At 38.3% G+C, this 12,728-nt stretch overlaps 1 protein-coding gene across 11 annotated transcripts in view; it reads left to right on the forward strand.

Annotated features, from left to right (window-relative positions):
- The window catches only part of ARB2A (ARB2 cotranscriptional regulator A), a 363,769-nt gene that overhangs the window by 15,734 nt on the left and 335,307 nt on the right, over positions 1–12,728 (forward strand). For 7 of the 11 annotated variants that reach the window (XM_084802551.1, XM_084802558.1, XM_084802555.1 and 4 more), the window contains one exon: positions 11,795–11,918. The exons of the other annotated variants lie outside the window; for them this stretch is intronic. In XM_084802551.1, the coding sequence (XP_084658677.1) occupies positions 11,813–11,918 (106 nt within the window). In that variant the 5' untranslated portion in view covers positions 11,795–11,812. Of the gene's footprint in view, positions 1–11,794; positions 11,919–12,728 lie in introns of those variants that run through there. 11 annotated transcript variants of the gene reach the window in all.

Raw genomic sequence — 12,728 nt, forward strand, 5'->3', positions numbered from 1 at the left:
CAGTAGCTTACTATTGGTTAGCTCCAGACTTTATGAATAATTTCTATCGTTTTCAGTTTTTACCTTTTATGGTGTGTGTGTGTGTGTGTGTGTGTGTGTGTGTGTGTGTGTGTGTGTAAGATACTAGGCATTTGTAGGTGAGTATTTTGGGGCACCTGTCAAATTACATTTTTTCTTTTCAGTAGCAAAAAAATCTGGTTAATTCTGTTTAAAAAAGTTGATTTAGATAGAAGTTACATGCAAGCAATTTATTGAAATCATCTGTACGTTGGACTCTTGCAAAGACTGCTGAGGAACAGTGAGCTTAAGAGCCATAGAAGTTCTGTTGCAGACGTGTCTGGTGTGTATTTTCATGTTCACTTGTGAGGGGGGGGCATATCTGTGTGCAGCTGCATGTGCACATAGAGCTCAGAGGCACAGGGTGTGCTACTTGAACCCAGAGCTCACTGATACAGTTAGTTTAGCTGGCCATCCTTGCTCCAGTAATCTCCTGCCTCTGCTACTTGAATATTGACTAGCGTTTTTATGGCTGCCTCGGATCCAGGCTCTAGTCCTTTTACATGAATGGCAAGTGCTTTGCCCAGTGAGCCATCTTCCTAACTCTTGGGCCTTGTTTTTGAAAGGACGACTCCCACTCCTGAGTGCTGCACACATGACCTAGTCACTTACTAATGTCAACACATTTGGGGTTATATTTTAGTACATGAATTTGGAGGGACTTACCTTACAACCTTTTATCTGGGACTATTATTATAAGATATAACTGTAAAAGTAACTTTTATTCTCCTTGTTCAATTGTCATCTGAGAGAGAGGCTTACTACCTCCTTCTGCTGGCCTATGCCTAGTCCTGGACGCTTCTAGCCTCCATACAATCTAACCTAGGCCTAGAATGTTTTCAGCCTCTGAGACTTACTGCTTAATAAGCTCACCCTACTTGTTCTATCAGTGCTGCGGGCTATCTGGTTCAAGTCAGATGTTCTGGCTCTCTCTTGTCCTAGCTGACTTACTCAATCTGACTTCTCTCTTGGCTCAGAAGTTGCTATGTTTGGCCTCAGACTGAGTCAGGAATCTGCTCTATTCTTCTGGCTTCTTATTCCCTTTCCTCTCTCTTCTTGTGAGAGTTGGGCGTATTATATTCTGTCATATCTCTGAGTTGTTATCTTTTCTGCCACTCAATTTGACATCACTTTTAAACATGGGTGCTTCCTTCTACCAACTAACTTTTACCTTAATTTGTGATTAAAGGCATGTATCACCATGCCTTTATCTTTATCTTTTTCTTTATCTTTATCTTTTCTTTATCTGATACTTGCTCTTCACCAGGCTGGCCTTGAACTCAGATCTGTTTGCCTCTGTCTCCTGGATTAAAGGTGTGTTTCTATTCCAGCCAGATCACACAGACCGAGAAGACTTTGGAATGTGATCTCTTGACAGAACAGCCATGTTCTGAATTAGCATTTCTCAACTTATACCTTTGTTGTTGTTTTTACAAACTTTTAATTTAGTTTAAGAAATGTATGTATGTATATATGTATGTAGGTACATGTGCGAGTGTGTATGCATGTTTGCTTTGGCGTGCATATAGTTCATGTGGAGGAGGTTAGAAGGCAACTGTCAGAAACTGTTTTCCATGTTTTTGTTGTTGTTTTGGTTTTTGGAGACAAGGTTTCTTTGTGTAGTCCTGGCTGTCCTGGAAGTCACTATGTAGACTAGGCTGGCCTTGCACTCAGAGATCCTTTTGCCTCTGCCTCTGAGTGCTGGGCCAGTCAAAACGTGCCAGCTTTATAGAGAGCAATGCACTGGGCTCTGTTTTATTTTTTAATTTTCTTTTTTTACTCTGCGTCTTTGTTTTTGTTAGTAGGGCTTCAATGCATTTTCATACAAATATACCCTTGTATTTTGGCCACATATGTCCTTATCATCTGCTATGACCTCTGACTTACCTCCTTCTTACTGGTTGATTAAACAAACAGCATGGGGAAAGGGAAGGAGAGAGAGTAGGGAGGTGTGGGGAAAAGGGAGAGAGAGAGAGAGAGAGAGAGGGAGAGAGGGAGAGGGTGGGGGGAGAGGGGGGGAAGAGAGAGAGATGGAGAGGTGGGGGGTGTGTAGGGGTAGAGAGCGGGCCATGCAAGCCACACCCTGCAGCAGGACCTAACATTTACTAATATTCACTCTATACTTTCATATAAATATAATTGTGTCAATGAAATATTGATTCTTCGTAGGAGAGAATATAATTTTGTTTTTCTTCATTGTGATCCTCCTATGTTTTCTTCTCTTAGCCCTGTAGCCCTCCTTTTCTTTCCTCATTGTTGACCCTCTAGTTTCATGTCATGTGTATACAAATATCTGTATAATTGCATATACACTTAAATGCTATGTGAGTCCTTATGTCAGAGTCCTTGCGTATTCCTGTTTCTAAAAGTAGCTTCTGTGCCTTCCTCTCATCGTTTCTGAATTTCAGGTTTTACCCCAAGGCCCCAAGCCATCTTGACTTGATACTGGTATGGATGAAAGAGCCAGATCTAGAATAATTCTTCTGCAACACGAATGTCCAGTTTTGCCAGTACTGTTTGTTAAAGAGACTAGTTCTTGCTAGTCATGTTTTATACCTTTGCCAAAGGTGGCTGCAATGCTGATTTTCTTCTTCTAGTATCTTGCTTTCTGAGGGGTGGATGCCACCTGTTCTGTATGTAGTCTAGCTTAAGGTCAGGCATCATGATACTTCCCTCATTGTGCCTTGTCTCCAGGATGGCTGTGCCATTTGAGCAGTCCTTTGCTTTTACAAATCTGAGGGTTTTCTTTAGGTCTGTGAAGAATGTCACTGAAATCTTGATGGGGACTGTTTGACTCTGAAGATGGCTTTTAGCAACACAGCCATTGCATAGCAGCAACCCTGGGACCCACAGCATGAGAGGGGCTTCCTGTCTTCTCTTATTTAAGAATTCCATTATAGAGTCCTTTTACCTAATTGCTCAACTTTGTTACTTTAATTGTTGTGAATGGGATTTTCTTCCCATTTGTTTTTGGCTGTTCAGTGTTGGAAAAACCAGGTTGTTGAATGTGACCCTGCATCTTGCTAGTCTGCTGAACGTGCTTGTTAGAACTGAGTTCCTGGTCCAGTCTGTAGTATCTTTAACAGGACAATTGAGTTGTCTTCAAATAGAGATACTTTGATGGCTTCCTTTCCTATTGGCATTCCCTTTATTTGTTTCTCTTTCTCCCTCACACCGTTTTGCTCTAGTTAAGACTTCAAGCACTGTATTGAGAAGTGTAGAAAATCATCAGAGGCCTTGATACAAATTAATGTATACTATTTCATGTAAGCAAGTATATCAAGTATAAGATCTAGAACTCAGTATACTAAGATCAAGACTGGTGCTGGTTCTTTGTCAGTCCAGGCACCTGTATCATTATGTTACTGACATTTTGTGTACCAAAGAAGAACAGTTGAGCCAGCATTGTTTTTCAGTAGAAGGAGGTTTAACTCTCATGAAGAGAAAGCAGTATTGTCAGCAATTGTCATTTCAACAAATAGAAATTAGCTTAGTGGAATGCTATGTTCAGACAAAGCACTGAATAAAATGTTTGCTTCTTTTAGTTTTATTCTAACATCAAGCCCTCCCTCCAGTGGCTGCCTTCACACAGAATTTCCTCCTTTCACTTCAAATTTTTTATTTTTCTCAGGATTAAAGCCCATTTTCACATTGTTCAGTAGACTGGTGATTCTCTGTGGAAGTGTTCTCTTGTGAGTAGATTAATCCATGCCCTAGCAGCCAGCAGAACAGATTATTCTGAATTGAGTCCTTTGTCCTCATCTTTCATTCACTGGTTGCTTAGAACTGTTCCTGATATCAGAATTTAAAAATTTCTACTTACTTGTTTATTTTCAAAGGCAGATTTTATTTCTTCTACTTATGAAGACATGGTGGGATAATACCAATCAAAGAAAAAACAGAACTATAAATTAAAGTTAGTATTTTCAGAAGTATATATATTTAAAATGCTTTAGTATAAGGTCATACATTTTTAATTTTTCAAATTTTAAGAAATATTTAACATTTGTTTATTTTAGTAGCTATTAGAAGTTTCTGAGATAATACATTGTTACTGAAAATATCCCTTATTTCCTTTTAGGCAATGAATCTGTTGTATTTCAGTAACAGTAATTTAGTCATATATGGATACTATGAAGTTTTCTTAATATCTGACTATTTTCTTTTTAACTATGTCTACTAGAGTTTATCCCTAGCAGGATCTCTAGACTTTTGACAAAATAGATGACACTGGACTTGCAATATTATCTTTAAGAAAAAACACTTGATAGAATAAATTATAAAGGGCAGTGATGCTAAAATGATGTTGTTCTTTTTATGTTAGTGTTTTTCTATCTTTTAGAAATATATTGTTATGCTAGGCCTGTATACATTGATACAGTATTTATATACTTTATGTGAGATCCTGCCTCATTCCACATCAAAAGACACACACACACACACACACACACACACACACACACACACACACGCACACATGTGCACACTAGATATGTGTACATAGTATGTATGTATAGTTTTATATAGTTAATAGTGAAAAATATTATATGTAGTCATAATCATTGTGTTTTGTTATATGGGAATTATATTCCAATAAGCAAACCAACTTTTCATAGTAATGTTTATGCATAAAAGTATAATTAAACTTTATATATTCACTATCTGTGCTGGATAGTTTTATGTCAACTTGGTAAAGGCTAGAGCCATCTGGGAGAAGGGAATCTCAATTAAGAAAATACCTCCGTAAGATCTGGGCTGCTGGCAAGCCTGTAAGGCATTTTAAAAATAGTGCTTAATGGGGGAGGGCCCCACCCATTGTGCGGGGGAGGTGCATCCCTGGGCTGGTGGTCCAGGGCTCTATTAGAAAGCAGGCTGAGCAAGCCAGTAAGCAGCACCCCTCATGACCTCTGCGTCAGCCCCTGCCTTCAGATCCCTGTCCTGAGTTTCTGTCCTGACTTCCTTCCGTGACGAATAGCAAGGTGGAAGTGTAAGCCCATAAACCATTCCTCACCTTTGCTTTTGGACATGCTATTTCGTCTCTTCAATAGAAACCCTAGCTAAGACACTACTTTCTTCAGGGCTCAAAATATTGTTAATACTCTATAATACTTAGGAGCTCTGCCTAGTTTTTAAAAGATAAAATATTTCTTTTTCCTTTGTTTGATATTATAATACAGCTACATCATTTATCCCCTCCCATTCTTGCCTCTAAGTCCTCCCATATACCCCTGCTCGTTCTATTTATGACCCAGTTGTGTTTACCTTTTATTACATGTGAATATGAATATATATGTGTATGTACACATACACATGTCTAAATACAACCTGTGCAGTCTGTATAATGTTACCTGTGTGTTTAGTTCATTATCATCATGGGGGGAAGCATGGAAGCATGCAGGCAGACGTGGTGCTGGAGGAGCTGCTTCCAGGCTCCTGCCATGAGTTCTTGCCCCGTTTTTCCTTGGTGACGGATTAGACTTGTAAGATGAAGTAAACCCTTTTCTTCCTAATTCAATTTTGTTCAGTGTTTTGTCACAGAGAAATAAACTAATACAAAGGTTCGTGTTAAATTAGTCTTTTATTCTCCTGTGGTAATTCTCATCGTCAGTGCTTACTGGCTTCATCTGCTAACCTATGTTTAGCTCTGGAATCTTCTAGCTTCCGTACAATCTAACCTAGTCCTAGAATGTTTTCAGCCGCCTCCTCCTCTTCCTCCTCCTCCTTTTCCTCCTCTTCCTCCTCCTTCTTCTTCTTTCTCTCGCTCTCCCCCCCCCCCCAGTTCTCTTAAGTCCTTTTTTTCCTCTTCTGGTGAGAGTTGGGGGGTATTCTATTCTGGCTCATTCTGTCAAATCTTTCTCCTATTTGTCACTCTGTATTCTAGCCAGAGTAGCCATGTTGCTGGATTAATATCACTGTACAGGTTTGGAAGGATTGTAAAATACATAAATTATTTTTACATTTTGTCTGCATTTTATGATGATTTTCTTCATTATAATCTTAGAAATTGAATTATCGTGGTGTTTTGTTTCCTGTTCCTGGTGTGCATGTAAGTGATGCATATCACTTCTTATTTGTACAGTGGATCACCTTTAGTATCCTGGAATTCTGAGCACAAGTTGCTGGGAACCTTATTATTTCTGTGTTTTTTCAAATGTAGTCTGAATATGAATCTCAGGTTGGCCCTGATCCTCCTTTGTCAGTTTCCTAGGTGGTAGGACTGCACACATGTACCACCACACTGTGCATGACTGGTGTTTCTAAAGCGATTTATGGTTGGTAAAACAATTCTGTGTACATTCTTTGATGGTAGTTCACTTAGCTAGCAGATGATGGAACAGAGATTCAAACCTAGATTTCTCATCTGAATCTATTGTATCAGACAAAGAAAGAGGATTTATTTTTGATGTCTTTGAATTAGCTGTTTGTACTCAGACCTAAACTTTTATCTGATCATAATTACATTCCTTGAGTAAACTGCCATTTTCTATGTACCAAGGGCCAGTATCACCCTGTGTTTTCTATATCTGTTCCAGCCTGATGCCTTTGTTGTTCAGTGTCTCCATCTGTGCCCATATGAATGTCCATACATGCTCATAGACATCCCTCCCATATACATATTTTCTTGCAATACCTTTGGAATTAGATTCTGCCTAGCAATAGTTTGAGCCATCCTTTACAAAGTGCCACATTGCTGTTTTTATCGTAATTTCTTTAGATCTTTAGTTCTTCATAAATTACCAGTACCATTTGATTTAGTCAGCTCTCCTTTGCAAGTCAGCTGTTTTGAACTTGATTTCCAGAGCCTCACTTATTGAGTATAGAGTCTTTGTAGCTAGGCTCAATTCAGGCCAGCCCCAGTGTTCTGAGAACATTAACTCGATTTTACTTGTTCTTGGCCATATTTTGTATGCTCATCTGTGTATTCAGAATATGAGGGCAATATCATTTATATCTAGTTTGTATTTGATACCAGATTAGGACCAAACAAATGAGAAAAGATAGGTCTTTCAGTATCTTTCTGCACATTTTATGTGTTCACACCATATTTTGAGCAAACAGGGCAAATAAATAGTCTACTGTTACGTGTTTTGAAATGCTGACTGGATAGAGATTACGCATGACAAGTTGTTTATAGCTTTATTCTATGCGGTGGACTCTCTGTTGGAATCATAGAAAGGAAAAGATATGATAATTGCTTTGTGTAGTTCACAGAATGCAAACGGAGAGGTTTTGAATCGACTTTGTATTGTAACCATTTCTAGGAAACCACATTTAAGCAGCAGTGGTTATCATGAAGTACACAACATGTCAACTGTGTCCCAGTTTACATCAGTGAAAGTACTTTATTCCCTATAACCTCACCTCCATCAGATAGCGCCAAATAAACTGCGTCAAGTGCACACACTAATATATATCACATGTACCAAACGCTTAGCTGGCTGCATTTTTAGTAGTGTTTATCTGTGGTCGTACAGATTATAACTGAATTTTTATTAGGAAAACTAAATTGACAATTTATAATGTTTCTGATTTAGCCTCACCAGCTGTGCTACAACCATGGAAAATAACAGAAGAAGGTAAAGTCTAAAATAGGATAAGAGTGATAGACAGATTACTTTTCCTTCGTGCTTACTTGATTTGTCTGCTATTTTAAGGTTAGGGTCATGTGTGGAAGTTCCTAATCCCTCAGCTTATATGTCATCACCACAGTAAAATGCTCTGTGAATTTTTAGGTTGTTTCATATTAAAATAAAGAATAATGATTATTGATTGCTATTTAATCATAAGAATGATGAATGAGAATCTTTACGATGTGAATTTATAGTCTGGAGAGATAGCCTTTTGAATGTATATGATGCATATACCTATACTCAGGTATACACACACACACACACACACACACACACACACACACACACACACACAAGTAAATGTGATCTTTGCATCAAAATGTATTCTATATTAATACAGCTATGGTGAAATAATTATATATGCTGTTCTGTTCAGGAATCAGATAATTGGGGGCTAATGAAAAATGACATAGTGGTTGTACTGGATAATTTGATGTCAGTTTGACACAGCTAGAGTCATCTGAGAGGAGGGAACCCAATCAAGAAATGTCTTCATACGATCTGGCTGGAGGCAAGCCTGTAAGGCGTTTTCTTAATTAGTGATGGATGTGGGAGTGTGTCGTAGTTACTATTCTATTGTGAAGAGACACTACAACCGAGGCAAGTCTTAAAAGAAAGAATTTAATTGGGAGCTTGTTTACAGTTTTAGAAGGAAGGTTGGTACATGGCCATCATTGCAGGACTCAGACAGGCATAGCACTGGAGCAGCAGCTGAGAGCTTTACATCCTGGTCTGCCAGGAGCGATGGGAGGAGGGGGAGGGGAGGGAGGGGAGGGGAGAGAGGGCCTGGCCTGGGATTTTGACACCTCAAACCCTATCCCTAGTGATACACCTTCTCCTATTCCTTGGCCAACAGTTTCACCTGGTTGAGTTCCACACATTCAAACATTTGAGCCTTATGGAGGCCACCCGCATTGCAGCCATCACAGAGGGCCCAGCCCATTGTGAGTGAGGCCACTCCAGGACTGCTGGTTCTGGGTTCTATAAGAAAGCAGACTGGGCAAGCCATGAGGAGCAAACCAGTAAGCAGCACCCCTTCATAGCCCCAGAATTAACTTTTGCCTCCTCTAGATTCCTGCCCTGACATTCTTTGATGATGATCATTAATATGGACTCATCAGCAAAATAAACCTTTTCCTCTTCAACTTGCTTTTGGTCGTGGTGTTTCATCACAGCAATTGTGACCCTAAGACAGTGATTTATAGTTAGAAGAAATTCTATTGCCAGAGGGATGGATAATGTGCAGGCTGCAAGTAGCTCTCTGTATATAGCCAATACAGTTATAGAGGTGTTAGGAAAGGACCGCTCATTAAAAGCGTTTCTCTTTAATTTCTGCTGTAGAATTGTGTTTAATGAGGGGCTGCTGGTGATGCTCATATATAGACTTGTCTGATCTGATTAAATCTTGACTGTCATACTATCCCTTACAAGTATCACTTTGATATGACAGTAACTGTCAGTCTATCTAAATCTATATTATTGTTTTGATTGTTTTCAGTTTGATTTCACCTAGTAAGCCCTATAAAGGCAGTGACTGTATCTGTTGTAGTCACCATTGCAGAATGTTGCCTGGCTTATAGACTATGATGTTTCTTTAATGAATATTTACATATTTTATTTATATTGAATTTATATAATTTTGAGTTGTCCATTCATAGAAAAAAATAGATATTTTTATACTAAGTGAAAATGATTTCGTAGTCAAGGTTTTGTTAGCTAGCTTTTGGTTTCTGTGAGAAAATGCCTGAGATGAATAGTCTATTTGGGGGCTTTCGTCCAGGATTAATTGTCTACATTGGTTTTGGAATTGTGGCAATACTGCAAGAGCATCGCTATGGAGAGTACAAGGTCACTCACTTCATGATGGTCAAGAAGCGGAGACAGAGACAGGAGCAATCTGGGGACCTAATACCTCTTTCAAGTTCACACCTCGAATGATCTAACTTCCTTCCACTGCTACCTCTTAAAGGCTATTCCACATTCCAGCAGTGCCCCGCATTGCAGCTGGACCTTTAATATTAATGCATTAGCTTTAGGGAACACTTCAGATGTAAACTGTAGGCTGTTATCTTTTTTGTAGTTATTCCTTTTAGGAGATTTGATTACATTGGCTACACAGATACTGCTAGTAATAGCAATAATTTGCTATAAACATCTATACTGCTTACTTTTCAGCAACTAGTACTAGTATTAGTAAATTTTATAAATGGGAAAATATAAATTTTAGATATTAAGTGGCCTGCTATTATTAATTGGGAATTAGGTTCATTTCTAACAGTTAAAAACTATAAGCTAATATATGTTGGACAATTAATTATAGAGCAGGCACTGCACTAAATATTTTATATTTAATTTTACTGTGAAGGAAGTATGATTGTCATTTCCGTTGTACAAATATGGAAAATAACACAGGCTCCTTCAAGTTGGTGGAGGAACCAGTGCCCTTTCTCTTACATTACCTACTGTAGAGTTGAGACATGAGCATTCCTGGTTATGGCCATGTGCAATATTCATAGGCTTGAAACACTTGATTTCATTATTAGGCCTTAAAATTGTTTATATACTCACTGAATAGGTATGTCATGATGTATTTTTGCTATATCCTTTGACTATCGCTATGGCTGTGGGATTTTTTTTTTTTTTTAATTTTGAGATCATAATATAATTACATTTCTCCCTTCTCTTTTTTTTCTTCCATATATTGCCCTTACTCTTTTTCAGATTCATGGTCTTATTTTTCTTAATTGTTATTATATGCATATATATATATATATATATATATATATATATGTACACACATACACACACACACACACACACACACACACACACACACACACACATTTCTAAATATAACCTTCAGACTTAGTCTGTATAGTATTAGTTGTATGTATGTATTCCAGGCTGACCATTTGGTGTTGGATAACCAGTTGAAGTGCTCTTCCCTGGAGATGATTTTTTTCCCACTCTCAGCACTCCTGAGCTGCCTGTAGTTCTTTGTGAGGTTTGAGGCTTCAAGTGTACTTAAGAATGGAAACTGAAATTTGCATACAAGTAACAAATCAGTTGGGTTTCTGAGCCGTAGGATATTCAGTTTTGCTTTATTGCTGTTGTCAGTGTAAGTTTTTCTTCCTGTTGTTCACTGTCAGCTTTTGGGATAGAGTCTTCCCTTGAAGCTCAGGCTGGCCTCAAACTTGTAATTCACCTTTCTCAGAGTAATTGCTAGGATTATGGGCATGCACTACCATGCCTGGCTTTGATGTATTTTTTAATGTATGATCTAAATTCAGGTATTTTCCTTGAATGTGCTGTAGCTTTTTCTTTTAAACATTAGGATAAGTTGCTTTCATTCTTGCTCATGGGCAGACGGTGAAAGGCCAACTATAGCTCTACTGCTTTTGGTCAGAGTGGAATTGAGTTAGATTTTAATAAATCATAATTTTATAATATGCTATTTCCTGGAGTGCCATTTATAAAGTGTAGCTTTTAGATAGTGAAGTAAGTGTAGTTTTTCAAAAAGCTTCTAATTGTTTCCCTTACAGTTACATTTTTAATTAAACTTTAGGCCATTTGTAGTTACTTTAAATATTTATGTTTTTTTAATCTTAATAACTATCTATATACTAGAGAATACTCTGACCTTCTAAATGGCACATGCTTACCATTTATATTAATTTCCACTCTTTCAAAATTACCTGAAGATATCAAATATGAGATGATCATAAATCCAGAAAAGGGATCATGCAGACCAGGTGAGCCTGGGCTACATAGACAAAGCTTGTCTTAAACATACACACACATAAATACTGTTGGCTGATAAAGAGCTAAGTGCAATTTGAACAAGCTTACAGGTTATCTAAAGATTTGAGATTTTATGTTTGGTGATGTTTATGCTATATAACAACTTGTAAGCTGTTAACTGAAGCAGATGACACATAAATGCTGTCATCTGCAGCAGGCAGTGATAAGCTTTGTGGTGCGTGCGTCCACAAAGTAGAGTGGCGCTCATAGTAGGAAGTTTTCTCTTCCTCTTCTAGGAACTAGGAAGCTATCATAGACAGGCAGGCTTTGGGTAGAGCTTAATTTATTGCTCTCATTCATTCTAGACTGTCTTCTGAAGATCGATGTCTATTTCCTTGAGCTTTTTAATTTTCTTGCCAATTTGGATAAACATGGCACAAATCCAGCAGGGAGGTCCAGATGAAAAAGAAAAAACTACAGCATTGAAAGGTACATACTTAAATTACTTTCTGAGGAAAATTCCACTGTGTGCAGTGATAGCATGAGAATATTTGGATCGTCTTGGTTCGTTCCAGTTGTCAAATAAGGATGTCAGTGCCTAAGCTATTTGCAAGTGTTGCTCACAGCAACCATTACAGTGCCTGAAATGAGTCATAGACTCAAGATTTCACAGATGTAAGGTTTCTTCATGCTCTTTTTGCTCAAGGTTGTCATTTAATGGCAAAACAAACACTTAAAAGATTTTTAAATCAGGATCAGTATCTTTACTGCATTTTGTTGAGTGGAGTGTCATGTAATCTGGGTTTCCTGTATTCTGCTATTATGTTAACTGGAACTTGGGGAAATTTTGTTCAAACTCTTCAATATTAATACTTACAAAGGAATTTGTCTTAGACATGGTTGGGGAATTCTGAGTTCTAGATTTTTTTGTGTATTTCAGTTCTGCTATCTAATAGTTTTATCTCTAGAGGAAATATTATCCAACTTTTAACTGGATAGTAAAAAATGCATCAATAATTTATACTTCTGCTGTTACGTTTAAAATTTGAAGTGTCTCCCACAGCCTGTGTTGCTGGTGTGAGGGCTTGGAGCCTTTAGGAAGCAGGAAGTAGATTCTTTGGAGGGGCCAAGCTGGGCTGTCCCTTTTCCTGGTTCTGGTGTGCTCTCTTAGCGCCCCGCTCTGCTGCTGTGTGAATAGCCTGCTCTCATTGTGGACTGAGCTTTCCTCCTGCCTTCCCCACTGCGATGGGCTGAAATTTCCTACTGTGAGCCCAAACACACCTTTCTTCCTGAGGTTGT

Source organism: Acomys minous (genome assembly GCF_964271855.1).
Source record: "Acomys minous genome assembly, chromosome: 11".
In the NCBI taxonomy this organism is placed as follows: domain Eukaryota; kingdom Metazoa; phylum Chordata; class Mammalia; order Rodentia; family Muridae; genus Acomys; species Acomys minous.